This window comes from Hyperoodon ampullatus (genome assembly GCF_949752795.1).
Source record: "Hyperoodon ampullatus genome assembly, chromosome: 1".
In the NCBI taxonomy this organism is placed as follows: Eukaryota; Metazoa; Chordata; class Mammalia; order Artiodactyla; family Ziphiidae; genus Hyperoodon; species Hyperoodon ampullatus.
In genome coordinates, this window is record NC_136914.1 from 4,274,000 (window position 1) to 4,298,230 (window position 24,231).

The 24,231-nt window shown below is 34.7% G+C and overlaps 1 protein-coding gene across 4 annotated transcripts in view; it reads left to right on the forward strand.

Annotated features, from left to right (window-relative positions):
• The window catches only part of LRBA (LPS responsive beige-like anchor protein), a gene marked incomplete at both ends in the record, with an annotated part of 768,451 nt that overhangs the window by 202,105 nt on the left and 542,115 nt on the right, over nucleotides 1-24,231 (forward strand). For all 4 annotated transcript variants that reach the window (XM_079699415.1, XM_079699414.1, XM_079699417.1 and 1 more), the window contains 3 exons: nucleotides 5,410-5,540; nucleotides 19,463-19,541; nucleotides 21,687-21,820. In XM_079699415.1, coding sequence (XP_079555541.1) covers nucleotides 5,410-5,540; nucleotides 19,463-19,541; nucleotides 21,687-21,820 — 344 coding nt within the window. The remainder of the gene's footprint in view (nucleotides 1-5,409; nucleotides 5,541-19,462; nucleotides 19,542-21,686; nucleotides 21,821-24,231) is intronic.

The following is a 24,231-nucleotide window of genomic DNA, read 5'->3' on the forward strand; positions in this document are numbered from 1 at the left end:
TAATAAATCTTACTAATATACTCAAAGTTGTTTCCTTATAAATTCCCCGAATTTCATGTATTTTGGGATTTATTTCTTTTCAAATAGCATAGAAATTGTCTATGCCTTAGTGATACCTTCAGTGAGTAGGTTACAAACTTATTTAAGAAACTGTGCACAGGGAATACATTTTAAAGGGGTTTATTGAAATAGGAAACAAAGGGGAATTTTGGTGATAGCATTTTTCAGGAGGTTATTTGGAACTTACATGTCTGGTATGCATTTAACATACTATCTGATGGCAGGCAAACTGCTCTGTTTTTCCCCCCCTTTTTCTTAGCAAGAGACACCTTTTGAAATACTATTTTCATGCAGCTTTAGACCAGAGGAATATCTTTGAGAATTTCAAAGCATCCTTCTGATCATGTATTTATCTCTGGAATGCTGTGTCAGAAATCACAACTCTCCTCATATCTTAAGAATTATCAACTTCCAAGCAGTAGCTGGAACGTTTAGAGTAACAGCTACATGAGTGGAACCTTGCTGAAAGGCTGCCAGGTTGTGGGCCTTTGTGGATGGCAAGGTGTTTGTGTTCATTCCCATGCCAAAATACTTGGTCTTATCTAATTTGAAGATCCTCTCTGGTGATTAGCGAATGCCAGGGATTTATCTTGATAAAGTTCAAGGGCTTGTCTGGCTTTTCAGCTAGATCCTTAGGGACTAAAGTACTAGGCTTAAAATGTTCTTTTCTCCTTTAGTGAACTATTTGCATGTTAAAGAAAATAGCATTTATGTGAAAGTTTGTGATAATTCAAACTGATATAATTCTGAAATGGAACTTCTGAACCTTAGTTATCTGGAAGACATTGTTGCTTTCTGTCTTTACTCAATAAAAAGAAATCTTTAAAAAAGTATCCCTAGTTCAGGTAAGAAAAAAAAAGTCAGGTGTTTACACTCTCTATCTCTGGAGGCTTAGGAAAATTACTTCTTTCTCATCTGTAAAATGGGGATAATAATATGTAGTACTTACCTCATGGGTTGTTATAAATATAAATAATTCCCTCATAGGTTGTTATAAATATAAATAACATAATTCATATATGTCCTTAGCATAGTGCTCACAAATACTGATTATTCATTAAAGTTGGTGAGTATAAAGAAAAAAAGCAATAATATGTGAAATTTTGTACTTTAATATTTGGTTTTTAATTGAAAGTTTGGAAAAATAGCTTATATAACTAAAAGACTTACCTGTCTTCCAAATTTTTTATGCCAAAAAAGTTTGAAGTGCTTTTTGTTAAAATTGATGGCTGATATTAAAAATTCAGTAATTTGTTTCTTGAAAATTAACAAGGATTTCAATTTGTCTTTTAAATAGAAACTTAAGCTGTAGCCTGAGAACAATGCCATTTTTTTTTTTTTTGCGGTATGCGGGCCTCTCACTGTTGTGGCCTCTCCCATTGCGGAGCACAGGCTCTGGACGCGCGGGCTCAGTGGCCATGGCTCACGGGCCCAGCCGCTCCGTGGCATGTGGGATCCTCCCAGACCGGGGCACAAACCTGTGTCCCCTGCATCGGCAGGTGGACTCTCAACCACTGCACCACCAGGGAAGCCCCAAACAGTGCCATTTTATTAAAACTTTAAGACATGCTTTACTAGTTTAGATTTACACTTTCATACATGATAAATATGATAGCTTAAAGATCCCCCTGTGTTGAAGATTTTAGTCTTGTACACAGAAATTTTATAATTTAACAATAGTAAAAACAGTTGGAATGAAAATATCCTGAAATCTGCCTACTGCTTAATGTCCTTTTAAGTGAATCTTTGTTACTGAATTTTCTTTGTTTTTATGTGGCCCAAAGCTAAAGTATTATTATGTTACTTCCTCAGTGATGATTTGAATCAGTCATTGAATTTGGACATTGATTAATTTTATTTTTCTATTATGTACTAAGTACATAGCTGGGCTAAAGAATGCAATTTTTCCATTTCTGAGCAGATATATTTTTGTATTTTAGTAGTAGTAGTACATATATAATTTTATATCTTGGAAATCTTTATTACCATTGCTAATAGATGATTATAATATAGAATTACTTTTAAATATTAATATGATTGTGGTGATGGTTGCACAATTCTATGAACATTCTAAAAACCATTTAATTGTATACTGTACCTGAATAAATTGTATGGAATGTGAATTATGTCTCAGTAAAACGTAAAGGTCAGTATGAGGAAACAGTTCAAATTAGAGGCTCTTGTTTAGATAAACCCAGAATTGTGGGACAGTTCTGCCATTTACCTTGGCAAGTTACTTTACCTTTCTGAGGTTTATTTTAAAATTTTCTTAAATGGAGGTAATTTGTATGTTAGGATTGTTTTGTGAATTGAGTAATAATTCTTGGCATATTGTCAGTGCTTAATCGTAGCATTCATTAATAATTTAGAAAGTTTATATAATAGGATCATGTAGAAGCACAAAGAATAGTGAACTCTGACTTGGCAATCTGGGGAGGCTTACCTTTGAGCAAGGTTTTGAAAGGTGAGAAGGAAGTTTGCTGGCAAGCAGGACTAAGAGGAAGGCATCTTGGTAGAGAAATAGCACATACAGAGGACTGGAGTTGTGAAAGCATGTACATGCTCAGTTCAAGAACCATAACAGCATATTGCAGTAGTGTGTAAGGAGTGCTAGTTAAATGTAAGTTCATATAGGAAGCCACACTTCAGATGTGTCAGGAATGGGAATATGTGAAAGATATTGGACAATAAATATTTACTGATCTGAAATAAAGTATAGCTATTATTCATGGTTGAAAACATTATTAATGGCAGTTGTTTAAAGGAATAGAAATGAGGTCAAGTTCTTTTGTTATCTTTTATTAACTGTGCCATCTTGGACACATAGAGATTGTGCATATTATGGGACACCTGTGGTAAACATTTTTTTTGTTGTTACCAGCTTTCCAACATTTTATTATGAAAATGTTCAAACATACAGAGAAGTTGCAATAATTGTACACTGAACACCCAGAGACCCACCACTGAGATTCTGCAATTAGCCTTTAACTGTTCACTTCATCATACAGTTCTCCATATAGCCATCTCTCTATTCATCAGTCATTCTTATTTTTCTGATGCATTTCAGAGTAAGTCACATACATCAGATCACTTCACTCAAATATTTCAGGCGCAGACCTCTAACCAGACATCAATACTGTTTTTAAGGTAAAATGTACATACAACAGGCACAAATTTTTAAGTATGCCATTTGATGAGTTTTGACAAATTAAACACCTGTGTAACCTAAATTTCCAATCAAGATATCATCAGTTTTGAAAGTTCCTTCATGCTCCTTCTCAGCCAGTGCCTGTCTCCACCCCCCACAGGCAATTATTGTTCTATTTTTTTTTAAACAATAGATTAGTTTTGTCTTTTCTAGAACTTCATGTAAAAGGAAATACAAAATTTATGTTCCTCTGTATACGGCTTCCTTCACTCAACATAATGCTTTTGAGATTCATACGTGTTGTGTTAATCAGTAGTTTGTATCTTTTTATTGCTGGATATTATTCAGTTGTAAAAACACACCACCATATTTTTATTCATTTTTCTGCTTAAAGGATTCTGGGCTATTTCCAGTTTTTGGCTCTTATCAGTAAAGCTATCTGAATGTTATTGTACCTGTTTTTTGTGGACTTCAGTTATCTGGAGGAAATTTCTAAGAGTGGAATTGCTGGTACATAGAGTGGGTTTATGGCTTAAGTTTCAAATATAGAAAAAGCAATTTCACTTTTCTAAATGTTAATTTCTGTTGCTCCTATTAGTACTTGCCTATTGTATGAGTAAACTAAATCTTGCTAGTTCTTTGTTTTGTGAACAAATGTCAAAGTAAATTTTCCATATTCCCCCCCGCCCCCGTCCCCCCAAAATAGGTTACTAGGAAATAGGTAGCTAGAGATTTTCTTAAACAATAGGCTTGTAAATATTTGCCCCATGGTAGGTAATATACAAATTACATTTTTTATTGTTTTCTGAATGTGCTACCAGCACACGTGTACACACACACATGCACGTGCGCACAGAGGGGGTCATCTCCTCCCCCTAAAGTCAATAATCTTCGTCCGATATAAGCTACCATGATTTAAGCACACCATTTTGGACTGAGGGCTCAGGTGGCTGTTGCTTCTATTTTTTAGTGTATAGTTAACATTGGCAGTCACCCTTATAATGATGTGACACCAGCTACCCCCAAGTACATTGAATAAGCCATGCCTAGCACAAGAGAACTTGATTTAATTGGCAACAGTGTTTGCGGTCACATGATAGGCACTGAAGTAAAACGAAACCTATTTCACTTCGTATTATCTCTTTTTGATGTAACAATAAAAACAAAATGTATTTTTAAAGTGCTGGAATTATATAATTTTCACTGTCGAATACATATATCGGGATCAAGTATCTAAGTAACTTTATTTAGGAACTGAATACTTTAAAGCTGTTAAGGGAGTACTTGAAGCTTGCAGTTACAATATTGTCAACAAAAGATGTGATTAAATAAATTGAATGTTGAAGACTTTAGGCTTATGGTTAATACCAGGTAATTAAAAGTAAGCACTGCTGTGGGAGTGCATTATATATCAGCTGTCCTCTTTACCTCATTAACTGGGTTTTTGCATGTTTATGGAGCTAACTTCAATTAAAAATGCCTTTTAAGTTATGCCTATTAAGGTCTTTTAGTTACTATTTTGGTATAAAGTATTACACTAAAATGAAATTGGTATATCGTAAATACCTGTGTTTGAGTTAATACCCAAGATGAACAAATTTGATTATTTGATATTTTTACATCTAGGTTTTATGCCTATGCATTGTTTTTTCTATGTAATATAAGACAGTATACAAGAGTTAAAAAGTAAAACTTTGGTTGTATACATGTTAAAAAATTGTTCATACCTGCATTTTCTTACCTTACAAGATTTCTAAGGTATTATCATTTCAACTTAGTGGTGCTTTAAAATCCTTACAGAAACATGTTGAGTTTTCTGCTTCACTTCTGAGGTTAAGAAAAAGTTAATTAATTTTCCACTTGAATGCCAAATTCCTTTTTTCCTATATACCTTTGGTTATATTTTAAGGTGGATAATTAAAGATGATCCTAACTTTAAAGAATATTGTAAATATAAATTGAAATGTTAAAATTGATTATTATATTTCTGTAGAACATTGTCTTGATTCTAAAAAAATGAAGTATAGATAACTGTGAACACCACTGAAGAGATTTCTTATTGAGAGTATATTCTAAGTTGTACATCAAAATAGAGATAAGAAAAAATTAGGAAAAAGAAGTTGGTGTCCTATTTTGAAATTCATGTAATTAACTTGAGTGATCTTCTGTATTTTAAAATTTATTTACTTTCTTTATTACAGAAGTGTCATCGTGGCAACAAAAAAATCAGCAGTCTTACCTTCCACACTTACAAGTATACCTACCAATGCTGTCAGTGTGGTTTCTTCAGTAGATTCAGCCCAAGCCTCAGATGTTGGGGGAGAATCACCTGGTGAGTTTGTTATCAGTGATTTCAACAAAAAAGTTCTTAATTCCATTGCAAAGCTTAGGATTTTTGATTAAGTTAAGTTTTGTTTGGCATATTTTAAATGATTATGCTTTTGTATTATGTTGTTGATTATTTGATGATTTTCTGAATAAACTTGAATAATATGAAATAAATTAAATCAAGGATTTTAATACTTTCTCCACTTAAACATAGTAGTGTATGACAAATTGGATGCTGCTGGTTGGGTGGATGAATGAATGACAGATTTATTAAAATACTTTTTTCCTTTCCTTTCACTTGAGAAGATGTGTATAGATAGTGGTTAATACGAGAAAGTTTTGCTGACATTTGGTCTTTTAATCTGGTTATTAGTTGCCAAATGTTTATGTGGTATCCAGTACTTTGCTTTCTCTTGCATAGTTTTTGAATTAGACGCCTGGAAAGGGAATGCTGCCCTCAAGTCTATCATCATTCTAGCATTAGTCATAGTAGTTCAATAACTCTTACTACAATTTGATTTTTGCCCTGTCTCTCTCTCTCTCTATTCCTTCCAAATGTAAAAGCCTTTTGGTGCACATGTATGGGTGCAAGATCCTAAATCCCTAGATGTTGATTGGAGGCTCAGTGATAATAGCAGGTGAACTTGAAGACTATGTGATATGAAAAAGACCAAGTTAGGACAAAGGGAATATTATTTTATATAAGTAGTATTTTTCTAAGTGTTGTGCTATTTCATTAAAACAAAAAAAACAAACAAAAAACTAAAAAAAAAAATTAATCCCCCAAAGGATTCATTCTTTCTTGTTACTCTAGGATGAGATTAATGAAAAATAAAAGGAATTTTGAAGGAATGACTAGGTGGATTATGTTAAAATCAGAAATAATATTTTTCCTTCATCTTTTGAGACATCTCAGGCCTCCTATCCAGTGTTCTACCTTTATTTGGTAAACTAGTATATCTCAGAGACTTTTGCTGCTAACTTGATGTTTCTACTAGCCAGTTGTCAGGGACATTTAATTTTTCCTTTCTGTGTACTATGTATCATGTGTTCCAGAAACAAAGACTAGGATTAAAAAAAATTATTTATTTAAATTTACTTGGTTGTGGGTTTTAGTTGTGGCAAGCAGGCTCCTTAGTTGCGGCATGTGGGCTCCTTAGTTGTGGCATGTGAACTCTTAGTTGCGGCATGCATGTGGGATCTAGTTCCCTGACCAGGGATCGAACTTGGGCCCCCTGCATTGGGAGCGTGGAGTCTTAACCACTGCACCACCAGGGAAGTCCCAGGATTGTTTATTTCTTTTGTCTTCCCTGTTTTTCTTTTTCCTTTCATTGTAGTTATTTTACTTGTGCTAACAAAAACTTTTTTTTCAAATCTTAAATGTGATTAATTCTTTACAAATTTCTTAGTGTTAAGTGATAATAGAAAATGCTCACAGTAGGTTAAGTAAAAAAAAAATTACATGCAATACTTTACATGCTGTGTAATCATAACTCTGTGAAGTATGTATATACTTTTCATACATGGAAAAAGCAAGGAAATGTACTCTGAAGTTACTTGATTATTTCCATGAATTAATGGAAATTTTGATTTTCAAAAATTTTAATTTTAGTATATTTTCCAAAAATTTATCAGTAATCCTGTATTATTTTTATAATTAGGAAAAAATAGTTGTTGAAGAAAAATATCCACAAGGAGACCAAAAGCTGCAGTGGTAGTAGACAGTTTTGTGCTGCCTTGTTTTTTACTTTATTAAAACACTTTTACAAATTAATATACCTTATATTTTAGGTCAGTTTTAGTTTATAGAAAAATAGAAAGGAAAATAGAGAGTTCCCATATATGCTCTCAACCTCACCCTCTTTGCATTTCTCTGTTAACATATTGCAATAGTGTGGTATATTTGTTACATTTTGTTTTTCATCATTCATTGTCTTAGTGAGAAACAATAAAGGAAAGTAAGTGTAGAACTCCAGCAAAATTTCCTCTTCTTTATTTCCTTCATCATTATACTCTGATACTTTTTTTTTTTTTTTTTTACTTTGGAGAAGAAGCAATTTGGGGATCTATTTTGGGCTGGTTACGCAAATTTCTGTTCTTCCACCTCCATCCAAAGGCCTTAAAAAAAATCAACTGTGATTTTTCTAGACGAACCCCTGTTGGGAAAAAGGCAGATGTTACTAATATCTATGAAACTTTCTGCTGTCTTTTAAATTCAGTAATAGTGAATTCCTAATAACTTCCCAGAGCACAGGTAGTAAATTCAGAGGTTCACAGTACACTGAGTAAAATATTATCATCTTATTTTGAATATATTACCCTTTAATTTCAGTTTATGGGGCAAGGTAAATAGGATCCTCTGATTGCTTTTAAATATATTTTTCAAAATTCATGCAGTCTTTGACTTATTTCAATAAAGCCAGAAGAAATGTTAAACAAGTAAATAACATTGGTACAAGGGAAAGAAAAAAAAATTCATGTGGTCTTCAGAAGAGATAAGAAACAGAAAGAAAGCTGATATATGAGTAATATTTGATATAAAACAGTATAACAAATTTCTTTCTGAAGCCACTGTGTATTTTCCAGTAAATTCATTATGATGTAAAATACCCTGAAGAACCATATGCAGAATTACAGAATAATTTGCTATCTTGAAGACTATCGTATTTATTGCTAAAACCCCACAAAACCCTGTATCCAGCCCATAATGTACCCTTTTCCCCTTCTTATTTAAATTTTGTATAATTTGTGGTGGTAGTGTTTCTCAAATAGTTCCCAGTTTTTTCCATTTTGGGGTAGAATTTGTAGTTCATTTCCTTTATCTTAGCTCCCTTTATTTAAAAAAAATTCGTTCCTTTTTAAAAATGACTTACGTCATTGTTCTTGTGATGATGGACTTTATTTTTGTCACTTGTTTTGATTTCCATACCTGACTTTTCCTTTCCTCTTCCTCTGTCACTAGGCTCTTGTTGTCACTTATATGGTATCTCGATTTTAGTTTATTACTTCCATTCCATTGATTGCTGCCATGAACATTACTGCCTTGATAAGAAATCTAACCCAATTGAGTGTTTTCAGTCATCCTATTTCTTGCTCTCCTACAGCCCCATTTTTCGTGCTTTTACCCTACTATACTTGCCCTTGTAGTCTGTTCTCTTTTCACTTGAAATCCAAACAAATAGTTATCTCTCTGACATCAATATTTTTAGCTGATAGATTTTTGTTTTCTTTTTGGTAGATCTCTTGATTTAAGTTATTTGCCATTAAAAAAAATAGGCTGGGCTTCCCTGGTGGCGCACTGGTTGAGAGTCCGCCTGCAAATGCAGGGGACACGGGTTCATGCCCCGGTCCGGGAAGATCCCACATGCTGCAGAGCGGCTGGGCCCGTGAGCCATGGCCGCTGAGCCTGTGCGTCCAGAGCCTGTGCTCCGTAAAGGGAGAGGCCACAGCAGTGAGAGGCCCGCGTACTGCAAAAAAAAAAAAAAAAAAAAATAGGCTATACAGTATATCAAAGCTTATATGCTGCTTCTGGTTCAAGCAAGATTTGGGAAAAATGATTTGTGGATGAATTGATTGTTATTGTGATTACATGCTGAGCTGGGCAGTTTATTCTTGCAGATCTGGGTAAGTTAGGTATTATTCTTGGTTTGATCTTGGATTATATTCTTTATATGAAAGTACAGTTAATATCTGTCTCTGTGGACCATAAACCTTTGTGTCTTGGGATGACTTCAGTTCTGAATTTTATAGTGAGTCAGCAACAAAAAGTGAACTGCTCATATTTAGTAATAGATTATTGGTTAATAAAAAAATATACTTGAGGGCTTCCCTGGTGGCACAGTGGTTGAGAGTCCGCCTGCCGATTCAGGGGACACGGGTTCGTGCCCCGGTCCGGGAAGATCCCACATGCCATGGAGCAGCTGGGCCCGTGAGCCATGGCCGCTTAGCCTGCGCGTCCGGAGCCTGTGCTCCGCAACGGGAGAGGCCACAACAGTGAGAGGCCCGCGTACCACCAAAAAAAATATATATATATATATATATATATATATATATATATATATATATATATATATACTTGATAGTACCTAGTACATTAGCAAAAATGGGAACTTCCTTGGAAGAAACCATGTGAACAGAAAACATAAAATATGAGTTTTGTAGCAGAAAATTTTAAAGTATTTGGAAATTTTGATATCAAAATGGGATTTCTACGTTTTACTTGTGGCACAATTAAAGACAAACTAGGACTGGATCCCAGAAAAAGAATGAGAGCTTGTCAACTTATGTGAGGTCAAAGATTTTTCTGTCAGAACATTACCACCCAAATAAATTTATAATTTTGTGAAAATATTAAGGATTTGTAAATACATTTTATTTATTTATTTATTTTTAAAATTTATTTTTTATTTTTATTTTTGGCTGCGTTGGGTCTTTGTTGCAGTGCGTGGGCTTTCTCTAGTTGAGGTGAGTGGGGGCTACTCTTTGTTGCGGTGCGTGGGCTTCTCATGGCAGTGGCTTCTCTTGTTGCGGAGCACGGGCTCTAGGCGCGCTGTCTTCAGTAGTTGTGGCATGTGAGTTCTAGAGCACAGGCTCAGTAGTTGTGGTGCACGGGCTGAGTTGCTCCGCGACATGTGAGATCTTCCCAGGCCCAGGCTCGAACTCTTGTCCCCTGCATTGGCAGGCGGATTCTTAACCACTGTGCCACCAGGGAAACCCTGGAAATACATTTTAAAACAGTGTACATTATTAAAACTATGATCGGTATTGAGGTTTTGACTCATACGAATTTCAGATTTTAGTTTGAATAATGTTTCTTAGCTTTTGTAGCATTTTATTAGCAAAAAAGTGTAATATAATAATAATGGCAAACCTTTCGTAAGAAGTGGTAAAAGATTCATCAGAAAAAACAAGGTTTGCCCTTTGTGTATGCATATTTATTTATAAAGAGCACTAAAAGAGAAAATAGAGTTTTTAGTAAATATATCAAAATCTGTAAATTTTAGTTACTCATTAGTAAGGGTTTAATTGTCCAGACTACAATATGTGTTAAGATGCAGTTACTCTTTTTTCAGATATCCTGTGGTGTTTTCAAATATGTTTGATTTGCAAAGCATAAACGATTAAAACAAAATTGAAGCTAACCCAATGAAGGAACTAAATAGACTGTTCTTAAGTAATTTATGTGCTGAGTGTTTGCTAATTTGCAAAATTTAGCAGTTACACTACTTACCAGAATATTAGGCTCTGCTGTGTATCCGAGCCATGCATATTATAAATTAGAATGTTTATTTTTAATGTTGAAGGAAAATTTTGATTCTTTGCTTTATATAATCTTTGACCCAAGAGGCTTATCTTTACTTATCCAATAAAAGTTTCTTTTATTTAATGAAGAATTTTAACTGGGTATATAGACTATCCCTCCCTGAGTTGGTCTGGAATGGGTGGGGAGGGAAAGAGGGAGAAGAGGGGAGAGAGGGCAATTAAAAAAATAACCGTGTTTAGGGATTAAATATTGGCATTTGTATTAATAGTACTTTTTTGCAAAGGACATTATTTATATAGACCCTTAGGGACCTTGAATTAACAATCGGCTATTCCCTGGATAGATGCTAGACAGATGATCTATTTACATTTTCCCTTTTGTTCTTTTAAATGTCTGGAAGACTGTCAGTTTGAAGGAGCCAGTTTATCAGTGCAAGGATAAGGAAAAGATAAGTCAGTACCATTCCATATGTTGGAAGTAGCTTCTGAATTTACATGTGTGATCACTTGTTGAAAATATTTTTATTGTTAAATTGATTAAAAACAAATTTGTTATAAATTTATGATTTTTAATCTGAGTTGAAAAATGCTGAATGTATTTGGAAGTTACATTTTTCTGTCTGGTAGGAATGAAGGTCAACCTGGTGTGAAATTACTGATATATTTAGTTTATTTTTTATGTGATTTTTTTTTTTTCCTTAAAACAATTGCTAGTTGATTCACTTATCTTTGTTGGTAATGTATCTTCTTATGATTTGAAAATATCACTTTATAAAAAATCCCTTTCTGCTATAGTCTTTTTAAGGTTTGAAAATTGGCATTTCTAGGGTAGTATCAAGAAAGCGTTTTTGTTAGTTTCATTTAGAGCCACCAATGCTCCTTGACTTTTTCAAATTTTGATATATATATTTCAGCTCATTAAAATTAGTCTCAATTTGTGCAGTAAAAGCTAATGTTGTTTTAAACTGCTGTCTGAAGCCTCATACAAACATTTTCTTGCAATTTATTCTCTTTTTAAGCAGATGGGGCCTTATGTGTTCCTTTTCATCAACTTCAGAAAAGCTCAAGAAAAAATACCAATTAGGCCTTTTAGAGAAAATACCTGATATACTGTAAATAAATATGGTTTTTAAAAAACTACCACTAGAAAAATAAAGCTCAGAAATAATTCATTAATTACTGGTAATAGAAGTCAGTAGCCAACCGTGGTTCAATGATCTTATTGCTGTCAAGAATTTAGAAAATTGCAGGTGTCATTAACTGAGTGTAATAACACTATTTGGTCTCTGAAGTACTTCATTGAGTGTTATGTAGGAATAGGAGGATTGGTCCTCCTATTGTCAGAAATACCATATACTGAAGAGTAAAAAAAATTTTCAATTTCAGCTTGTCTTGCCCTCTAGTTTGAAATTTTATTGTGAGAAATGCAAAAATGGAAATCTTTTAATGGCGAAATGGGAATTGATCTATGTACTTTAAAAAATTGTCAGCACGGGGCTTCCCTGGTGGCGCAGTGGTTGCGAGTCCGCCTGCCAATGCAGGGGACATGGGTTCGTGTCCCGGTCTGGGAAGATCCCACATGCCGCGGAGAGGCTGGGCCCGTGAGCCATGGCCGCTGAGCCTGCGCATCCGGAGCCTGTGCTCCGCAACGGGAGAGGCCACAGCAGTGAGAAGCCCGCGTACCGCAAAAAAAAAAAAAAAAAAAAAAAAAAAATTGTCAGCACGAAAAAATGTGTACATACGTTAACTTCATTTTAAAATTAATCCTGTGCATTAAGATAGATTCCATTCAGTTTGTTAGAGTTTTTATGTATAATTAGCTCTTGCTTGAGCAGAGTGGTAAGGATGGGTGGAAGGTCAGCAAGAAACTATAATCCCAGTAAAAAGAAGAGTCAACTCTAATTATCAATGGAAGGGGAAGAAAATGTGTTGAGGAAAAGAGAGATTCACTGTGGATAAGTTCATCTTGTTGTGGGAATATGCTCACTCTAGAGACAGGCTCAGTAATTACGCAGAGGTTAATTGTGGAAGATTGCTGCAGTGCCCTCTCTCCAAAGGAACCAAGCCTGTAGGGGATAAAGTAGTCCAGATTTCCAGATCCTTCTGTTTGGCTGAGAACTGTAATCAGAACTGCTGATTATTGATCAAATTCTGCCTAAAGACCAAGCATGTTTCAGGGAAGGTCAAGTTGTCCCAGATCTTTGCTGTTTCTTAATCAGTTAAATCTACAGAACCCCTGATTAGAGCCTGGCTTTGTTTATCTATATCCAGAATTAACTTTGCCTTAGTTAAAAGAGGCAGTTGAATCGAAGGGCCCAGATAAAATTGAAGTGAGCCTTAGAAAATCGTAGGAGTGGTGTGAGGCAGTGACAGGCTGTAGAGGACAGTGGCTAGGTTTACCAAATGTTTATGGCCATGGGTTATTTTATACCAATCTGATAAATGAAGCTGTTAGAAATCCACTTTTTATAGAAGTTAAATCCGGGATTGGTTTCTAGACTTCTCAAAAGAATTTACCTTTGGTTTTTTTCTTAAGTTTTTATGGTGACTTTTTTAAAAGGCACTTTATAAGCTTCATCTCATTTAAGTTACCTATGTTTAACGTCATATGAATAATTGTTGAAAATTTGGGTGTCTTTTCAGCCTGAAGTACAGACTAAAGGGAAACATGATAACTTCCTTTCAGTATTTTAAAGGCAATCCTAGAGTAGCAGGGTAAGGAGGGAAGCTTCACTCGCTGTGTGTTTACTGTGGTACAGGCTCTAGCTACGTTAATCCTTGAGATAATTCGGTGAAGTAGGTATCGCTGTTAATTTTACAGATGAAGAAAATAAGGCACAGAGAGCTTAAGTAACTTTCCCAAGGTCACACAGCTAGTAAATGGCAGAACCCTTACTGTTTCCCGAAACATTTCAACCCTATAACCTCTTAAGGGTAGTTGTGATCAAAGAAACTGACCTGATATTGATACAGCTAGGATTCAATTTGAAAATGGTTTAGTTGTGAGTGGCTGATGAGGAAGTGTTTTCTGCTAGTGTAGAACACCTTTTCTAAAAAACATGGTAATGGAAATTATGTGAGAATTTGATGGTTGAGGTAGCTTGAGAGGTTAGCAGCATTTCCTTCAGATGTGGAAGAGAAAGGCTCTGGTCTTGGATGACCTGGCATTTCTTTTTGAAAGCAGGAAGAGAAATAGGTTTCAGGCTGAGACAAGTGGAGGAACTTTTTATACTTATTATGGGAATTTAATAAGTTCGTAATATATAAATATAAGGCTCTACTAAAAATGGATAGCATGAATCACGGATACATAGTAGGATCACTCAGAAGAGCTCTAGACTTTTTTTTTCCTGTAGTACCTTGCAGAAATGTGGGAAACATTGGAGAATCTTCTTTATCTTAGGTGCTTTATATTTTAAATTTTAAATATCCTAACAACCCTGTTAAAAATTTGGTGATATTCCTATTTTCTGTATCATGCTGGTATAGATGGTTTAAAGGGAAGATTATAGAATTCTCTGTGGCAAAAAATCACTACAAACTTAGGAAGAATTTATAATGAATGATAAAAGCTAACTGTCATAATTATATAGAATGAATACTTAGGAAAATATTCTAATGAAAATACTCAAAAGGTCAGAACAGTCACTTATGTTTCCTGTTTTGTTTCCAGTAAATTGGGAAAATACGTTCAATTTTATTAGTAATCGAAGTGTAAATTTGTTTTTTCTTTCTTCAGGGTAATTTAGCAATATGTATCAACATTTAAAGTGTGTGTTTATTGACTTCTAGGAAGTTACTTCAAGAATATAAAGGAGGGGCTTCCCTGGTGGCGCAGTGGTTGGGAGTCCGCCTGCCGATGCAGGGGAAACGGGTTCGTGCCCCGGTCTGGGAAGATCCCACATGCCACGGAGCGGATGGGCCCGTGAGCCATGGCCGCTGGGCCTGTGCGTCCGGAGCCTGTGCTCCGCAACGGGAGAGGCCACAACAGTGAGAGGCCCACATACCGCAAAAAAAAAAAAAAAAAAAAAAAAGGAGTGTATATAGATTTATATAAGCATATACAAAACATTGTTTATTGTAAAAAATTGGGAACAGCTCAAATGAGCGTCCCTGAATTGGGCTTGGTCTGATGTTTCCTCATGATTAGAAACAGATATTTCTTTGGTAGGAATATTATGGAACAGACAGAGAATCTAATCACATGGCACACAATTTTGATTTGTCAAAATGCTGATGGTGACCACTTTCGTCACTTGATTAAAGTACAACTGCCAGGTTTCTATATTGTAAAGTTAATCTCTCCCTTTTGTAATTAATAAGTGTTTTGTGGAGAGGTATTTTGAAATTATTTAAATATCCTGTTCCCCAGACTGTTAATTTATCATATCGGTATGGCCTCATGGCTTCCTATTTTATTGGATGTGTTACAGTCAGTTACTATCATTATTTATTTTGATGCTCAAATTGTCTCTATTTTGGTCGGTGGGAGCCCCTTGAAGTTGGCTTCTGTGCCATCGTGACATATCCTATGATTCCTTGGGCATTTCCTTGCTTTCTACAAAAGAAAACTAGATGTTTCAAACTCATTTTGCTTTTCTTCCACTGTTATTGAATTAGCTATTTCTGATTTATTTATTTAGTGGAGAATAGTATTTAGAAGCCAATATCTGGACATTAGGTGTTAGGGTATAGCTGCTCCCAGGTTTTCTCAGTGGACAGAGCTAGCGACTATATATGTAGGTATGTATGTGAATGAGAGTACAGGCATACCTTGGAGATAATTGTGAATTTTGGTTCCAGACCACCGCAATAAAGCGACTATCACCAAGTGAGTCACATGAATTTTTTTTGTTTCCCAGTGCATGTATAAGTTGTTTACACTATGCTGTAGACTATTAAGTGTGTAAAGCATTATGTCTAAAAATACCATGTGCATATCTTAATTTAAAAATACTTTATTACTAAAAAATGCTAACCATCATCTGAGTCTTCAGTGAGTCATAATATTTTTGCAGTAGTAACATCAGAGATCACAGATGGCCATAATAAATATAATAATAATGAAAAAGTTTGAAATATTGTGAGGATCACCAAAATGTGATGCAGAGACATGAAGTGAGCAAATGCTATTGGAAAAATGACACTGATAGACTTGCTTGGTGCAGGGTTGCTACAAACCTTCAATTTGTAAAAAACACAATTTGTTAAAAAAAATGCAGCTATTGTGCTTCACTTTTTTTTTTTTTTTTTTTTTTTTGCGGTACACGGGCCTCTCATTGTTGTGGCCTCTCCCGTTGCGGAGCACGGGCTCCAGATGCACAGGCTCAGCGGCCATGGCTCACGGGCCCAGCTGCTCCACGGCATGTGGGATCTTCCCAGACCGGGGCACGAACCCGCGTCCCCTGCATCGGCAGGCGGACTCTCAACCACTGCGCCACCAGGGAAGCTCTGTGTTTCACTTTATTGTGCTTTGCAGATATAGTGTGGTGTTTTTTGTTGGTTTGTTTTAAGAAATTGAACGTTTGTGGCAACCCTACGTTGTCAGATGATTTTGTATGCACTGGGAAACCAAAACATTTGTGTGATTTGCTTTATTGTGATATTCACTTTGTTGTGGTCTGGAACCAAACCCAACATATCTCCGAGGTATACCTGTATTCAGACAGTATATTTATATTAATTATTCATTGGCTTTTCCTTTAGTTTATGTAATCTTGAGGTTTTACATTGGCAACATAATGAATTCAAAGAGTTACACAATTCCTCCTTCTTTAGTCATTTACCAAATTTCAGATTTGATTCTGCTGCTGCGTTCTTGATTTTATCCACTGTGTTTTCTCACAGTTAGATTTCAACTTCTGGCTGACTACAGTTGCTAAGATGCCTTTGTAAAATGCATTAATTTGAGAGATGTTACCATGTAGAAAAATGTGCACCTTACCATGATGAAATAGGTTGTCTGGAGAAGAATTCTTACTTAGAGATTTATTAAATTCTGGTTCTTTTAAAATAAGCCCATGATTGCTGTCTTTCTCTGCCCAGCTTCACCTAAAGTCTGTGTCCATATTCTCCAGCCAAAGCTCCCAGTAGTAAACCTTTGGTTGAATAAGTCAGTGAGGGAGAATGCACACAGTGAAACTTGGGGCATCTCAGGAATAGTGTTAGAAAAGATTTATTATAGGATTTGAGCTTGCATGTAAGTGCAAAGAACAGAGTCTGAAAGGATATATTCCAAATTGCTGATAGTGGCTGCCTTTGGAGAGGGACTGGGACTGGGAGGGTTTGTGCAAAACACTGCTGAATTTAAAAATATGGATGTGTTCGTGCTTTGTGTAATTAAAAAATAACTAGAAAAAATGATGATTTTGGGGAGGGGTTAAGGAAGTGGGGCTTTCTTCTGAGTTGGATACTGTCAGAAAGCGTGGGTACTTCTATGATTAAATATCCTAATAAATCTTACCTAGAATCATGGAAGACTTGAATGAGGCTAAAGCTCTAATTGGTAAAGAAACAGCAATCTTTCATATTAAGACTTGGGATGTGTGACCATCTTTGTTATTTGGCTGAAGTTCATGTTTTTGATTGCTGGGGCATGATTACAGAGTGGTATTGTTTTATGTTGATTCATCATGGTCATGGCGTGGCTTTGTCTGATGTTGCTGTTTTATGAAATTGTTTATATTCAGGGAGAGAATAACAAGACCTAGCTGTGGGCTCTAAGCCAGCTCTTAACAACACCAGGGCCTAGTTGACATTACAGGGCCAGCTCCCAGATGTCAAAGAGGCCGCTTTTCTACCTTCTCATCTGTTTCTACCATCTTTCTTTCTACATCCTAGGTGAACATTTCTTCTTCTATCGTTCTTTTATCTTTCTGTCCACACTACTTTGTCTCCTTGAGGTGTTCCCAGGCTACCCATGCCTGAAGTTTTAAGAATAGATCAAAAGAATCTGACCTCTGATAGTGCATCCTGATAGGTTCCAGAATCCTTTGAGGCCCTCTTCCCTCCTTGTCTATAAGCTTTGCATCTTTGTTTCATTTGCTTCAATATGTTTGCTGCCTTTCTTGGTCTACCTTTCTATAGAATTGTGATGGGATTTCAGTCTGCTCTAATACTAACTTGGTGCCCTTTTAGGGCACTACTTTTAGAAAGAGAAACTTTACTTCTTGGATTGCAGCTGCAAGCAAGTTGTGCACACCTCCTTTGCCTATACTGTCCAGGTGGTTAGAATATCATCCCAGTTGGATTCCAGTGACTCTTATGGTCCCTGTGTCAGAGAGGGGCATTTGACACTGTGTGTGTGTCCATTCTTTTCTTCCTTCTCCCTATTCTTGTCCTTAGGAAGAAAATGGCTCTTCTGTTTCTTCAGGTCCTACTCCTAGCTTAAATTGAATGCTTTTTGATCCCATATATCCTGATTCTTAAATGGGAACTTTATTTTTCCCCTACTTTCTTGAGCTTTTTAGAACTCTTCAAGCCTCAGTAAATTATCCTCCAAATTAGTCTTCTAGACTTTTTCAGTATTTCTCATAATGTGTGTTGTTTCTGTGCCTATCCATTCTTTGACTCTGTCAGAGTTAATTTCCTGGTAATTATTTTTCTCTTGCCAAGTAAAATTTATAAGCACAGTTATTTGTTGAAAACATAAAGATGAGGTAGCTCTTGTATAGGGCAAGGTAGTTTGAACATTTTGTGCTATAAGACGGTGAGTGGGCATTTAACAATACAGATATAGAAGAGTAAGGACATCTGGGTGTGTTCATTGGAGAGTAAAATAAGATCACATGGTGAAAATTAATTTTACAAAGTGGTTTGAACAAAGATAGGGACATAAAATTGTAGGAACTAGAGAGGGAAGTATATACCAGGTGGGAAGATTGACCTACTAAAATATGGGAGATGGAATGATTAAGGGAATCATTTCTGCAATTAACATAAATTGAGAACCTTGTATTGTGTCAGTTTGTCTAGGTGCTAGAGATTGATGGATGAAAAAGATGAGATCTCTGCTTTCAAAAAGATTAGTATACTAGCAAAAAGGACATTTAAAAAACCAATTGAAATACAATGTGACAAATGCAAACAACAGGTTACTTACTAATTACAGTGAGGACACACATGAGGGAGTGTATGTTCTGCTTATATCATTAAAGAAAGGTTTCTCAGGTGGTTATTGCATAACGTTTGCTGGACTAGACTCAGAAACATTCAGGGTATAGCAGAAGTTATTTGGTGGCTGAATAAAGACAGTTTTCATGGTAATGAGGCATACCTATTTAAGCTAAATTTGGAATTAGCCGTTTCTGTTTTTTGCTTCAGTTAAAAAAGTTTCGAATTGTAAATCTCTGTTGCCACTTGATGTTCAATGGAAGGAATCATGACCCCAATTTAGTGAGTCAGAATTTACTTTTCTATTACGTTTTCAGCTGATGGGTGGAAGGACTTCTTGGTGTGATAATTGAACTGGTAACTGAGATTTATATATTAAATGATTCAAGAAAAACCTTGTTAATTGGTAGATTTTAATGTTACCCAAATCAATAGGCACTTAAAAATGCAGTATAGTATGTTTTTTGGTGACTTGCTATCAGGATATGTTTTTTGTTTGAATTTTTGTATCTAAAAACAGAAAATCCCCAAAATGTTTATTTTCTTTTATAGGTGGTAGATCATCTAATGCAAAATTACCTGCAGTTCCAACAGTTGGTTCAGTTCCACAAGACCAAGTTTCGAATATGAGGTATTCAAGCTACTAACTTGGATATTTGTGATTTATTCCTTTTGATGACTTAAAAATGTCTAGGTACAATTTTTAGAAAAATTTACTTTGTTTCTTTTTTAAAAAACATGCATGACGTTTAGAGGCTTGGGAGTATTTTAGAAGTTCCTTCTTAAAGATTATGAGATGTAAAAGATTCCCAAGAAGTAGCTTTTTGTGATTAATAAATGTGGAATGCATAACAAATATTTAATTTCACAGGTAGTTAGTAGCTTCTGGCTTACGTTTCATATGATTGTAGATTGAACATTTGGAATTCATTGTTCATCTTCCCTAGAAATGCTGAAATAAGAAGTTTATATTGATACTGAATTATAGATAGATTTTTACTGTCAGTTATCTTGTTTAATTGGGTATATGCGTTTCAAATTCTAATTTGGAAGGCTGTGAATATATTCCACCACTAGGGCCTTTGTGGCTAGATTTCTTGATCTGCCTTATTACAATTGGAAAATGCATAACACTTTAAAAATAAACATACTTGGGTGCTACAAGTGTAGGCTTGTAGTTGTGATATCATCCGGGGTTAAGAGGATCTATGAGATAAGTAGAGAGAAATAGTTTTATGGATAGTACCTGGGAAGAGATGGTTATTGAGCACAGAAATTTCCAGCAGCTTACCTGTTGATAGTTTCAGAAGCAACTCTTGTTGGTTGTATGAATAGAAAGTACTCTTTGTAGGAATAGTAAATAAGTAGTGGCTGTTTATATATGTTTGGTTCATAAGTTAGAAACAATTTCCTGAAATGCAGAGGGCTTGTTTTTTTTTTAAATTCATTAAATACATATATATGTATACAGCTAGATATGGATCCAACCAACCACAGATTGAAAATATTAAAACAAACTTTCCAAAAAGTTCCACAAAGCAAAAGTTTGTCTCACACTGGCAACTATTTTTTTTTGATGTTTCTTTTTTTCATAGTTTTCTTTTTTTTAATTAAAAAAATTTTTTTAATTGAAGTATAGTTACTTACAATATAGTTACTTATAGTTACTTATAGTTACTTATAGTATACTTATAGTTACTTACAATGTTGTGTTAATTTCTGCTGTACAGCAAAGTGACCCAGCCCTACATATATGTATATATATTCTTTTCCATTACAGTTTGTAGGACCTTGTCGTCCATCCATTCCACACATGATAGTTCGACATTGGCAACTATTTATATAGCATTTACATTGTATTAGATATTATAGGTAATTTAGATATGATTTAAAATATAGGTTATATGCAAATACTATGCCCTTTTACATAAGGGACCTGAGCATCCACAGATTTTGGTATCTGTAGGGAGTCTTGGAACCATTCCACTGTGAAAACCGAGGGACAGCTGTGTGTGTATATACGTATGGGTTTATGTGTGTATACATATATATAAGAATATATGTACATATAGTCACAAAGAGATGTATCGAGTAAACTGATATCATTATAAATGTGCCAGTATACTATTTGCAAGTGAGAAGTTGTTCAGATTGCATTAGAAAGAAATTGTTTATAGAGATAGATGTTAGTGAAAAAGAATATAGACTGATTCTTTCAGTTTATAAACATTATTGAGTTTGTAATTTATGCTGCAGTTGAGAACTTAGAAGTGAAGGCATAGTTCTTGATCTGAAGGTGCTCATGGTTTAATGGTCAATAGAAAATTTGTTAAATGATTGATAGTTTGTTTAGGTTGTAATGGGGCTAAAATCAAGTGCTCTCTACTGGCCAGTTAAGTCTTGCCGTAAGAGCTGATGTTTGGAGTGGTTGTTAACCAGGTTGTTTGTGAGGGCTAGGGGTGGCAATATACAACAGAATAAAAAAGGATATTCCAGGCAGAAGGAATGGTGTGCATAGCAATAGTGAATCTTTAGGTAATTTTAAAATTTTCACATAATTTTTCAGTTCTATGAAAACTCATTTTAAAAACTAGAAAACTGGGAGCAGCTGGGCCCATGAGCCATGGCGGCTGAGCCTGCGCGTCCAGAGCCTGTGCTCCGCAACGGGAGAGGCCACAACAGTGAGAGGCCCGCGTACCGCAAAAAAAAAAAAAAAAAACTAGAAAACTGATAAATACTAATGAATAACACAGGTAACTTAACATCTTTCTATTAGTATTACAGAGAGGCTCGAACATGCTTTGGAAAAGGCAGCTCCTCTTCTACGAGAGATATTTGTAGATTTTGCACCTTTTCTTTCTCGGACACTTTTGGGGAGCCATGGACAAGAACTGCTTATAGAAGGAACAAGTAAGTGATTTTTCTTTCTTCATATATATATTTAAATTACAGGGTTGAAAACTGAAATGAATAATAAGAGATGCATGGAGTTTTATTGTTTGTTTTCAAGCTTTGACAAGGCTTCTCAAAGAGTCTGTACATATCTTTTAAAGAATATGGCATGACTGCTATTCTAATCTGTTCAAGGTTTTTTTATCAGTTATTTGCATGAGATTTGTGTGCATTAGATTTATTACTGTGTCTTTTGGGGAGCAATAAAAAAAGAAAAAAGTATTGAATGAAAGAACTAAGAAATGTTTTAATACATTAAAATTAACTATGAGAATTGAGAATTGGAGACTGGTGTTATAGTAATAAGTGGGGTATTTACCTGAGATTTTACTTGAATTTAAGATCTATATAAACAATAGTGTATTGCTACATATTAGGAAAATGAGGAATGCATTATTTGTCTCTGTTAGTGGAATTGTATTTTACAAATAAGTAGAAAAAACAGTAGTATTTTACTCTATCTTGCTTATATCGTACATAGATTATTGGACCTTTTCTAGGTGGGGTACTTTGAGATTGTGTCAAACTAGATAACATGCATAATAAGTAAGTTGCTGCATGGATTGGAAGCCATGCTATTTATGGAATGGATGGAGGGGTATTGGGACTTTTTTTTTTTTACATGAAGCACTTGTCAAATAGTAAGTGTCTTCTAATATTAAAGAGGTTAACTCAATCAAGTGAAAGTAGACTTACTCTGAATTTCCTCAGACAGCAGGAATCAGTTCAATAGAGATCAACTTTTCAAATGATTAGTTCTATTTAAGAGCTTAACAGACTGACTTCAAAATACAAATCTTCATTCCCATAGCTAGAAATTTTTTAAGGAGAAGCTAGAGGATTTTCATCAATGATAATGTCAAATTGATTTTTTTCATTCAAAAGTGTTTGGACTAGATGTTTGCTAAGTCTGACTTGTCTGTATCCATGTTTGATGGTTTAAGGATAAGACACATATTCTCCTAAAGCTGAAAAATCATGGGAAAGCATAATTATCTGTATGCAAGTATCTTTAAATATCAACTTACAGCTTTAGTTATCATGACTTTCTGTTGGTTATCAGTCACTAGATGATCTCCTAAGGAATTTCTTAAAACTTGTGAAAAAACCCCCTCTTTTTATAGAAATAAGGATATAATGGTAATCAAAGTTATAAATAGGTTAATGTTCAAGATATCTGTATCTGAGTGTTAACTATGGGATATCAGCACTTTATTTGACCCTTAAAATATATATCTATAAGAGTAATAATCATTAGCTAAAATAATAATTTCATTATCATCCCTGCTGTAAATTTATATGGAGTTGGTGATGATTGATATCATTTCCATATAGTCAAAGAATAGCATTAAATTTATTTGGAAAAAAGTTCAGGTTTTAGAAATACTGAACTAAGTTTGCGGTGGAAATTTATTTCATCTGCTGAAGGATATAATTGTTTAGCCAAGGACTATTTGACCTAATGAAGTAATAAAATTTGAAAGGAAGTGAATTGATACATTGAAGGACTTACTTCACTCTAATTTATGTTTCACATATCAAACATTTATTCTTTTAAAGTGGTGTGACAACTTTTTAACTATATTTGATTTTGTAACAGTAAAGTGTATGTATTAATTTTAGCCTTTCAGTGTAGCAAGACATTTTGGCTACTTAGTTGATCTTTGAATTTTATAATAGACCCAGCAAAATAGTATCACCTTAGATACTCAGAAGTATTAAACTTGCCAATTCTAGATCCTGGAACAAAATTTAATTTAGAATCAATTTCTTATTGGTAAATTCTGATAAAATGATAAAAAAGAGGATGATGCACTATTGCTCGTCTATAAACTTGAGCAGTGACTACTCCTTGGTCTGTGTTCATAAAAATAGCAAACAAATCTCAGAGCTTTATATAGCTTATGTATTTTAAGTTGTGAGGAATCCTTTAGGTGGTGGTTTTATGCATTGTAAAACAGGAAAGTTTCTAAGGGAGGTGATCGCAGCATAGTTCTGTTCAAAAAGCATTGGACTAAAAGGCAGGATACCTCAGCCCTTGTAATTCACTAGCTGTGTGACCAGGTACTTGAAAATTTATTACTTTAAAATTTTAAAAGTGATTTTTATTAATAATTTTTAATGAACATTTAAAATATTTACAAAGTAGGAATTGTAATATCCATGAACTTATTTTTGGCAACTACCCAGACCATCTTTGTTTTGCCATAATTGTTATATCCACCTCCCTTTGTTTTGCTTTAGTGTTTCAATCAACCCCAGACATCACGTTGTTTCACCCCTAAATAATTCATAATTCATATAAAAAAGATATTTTCTTACATAATCATAATTGCTGCTATTATACCTAATAATATTAATAATAATTC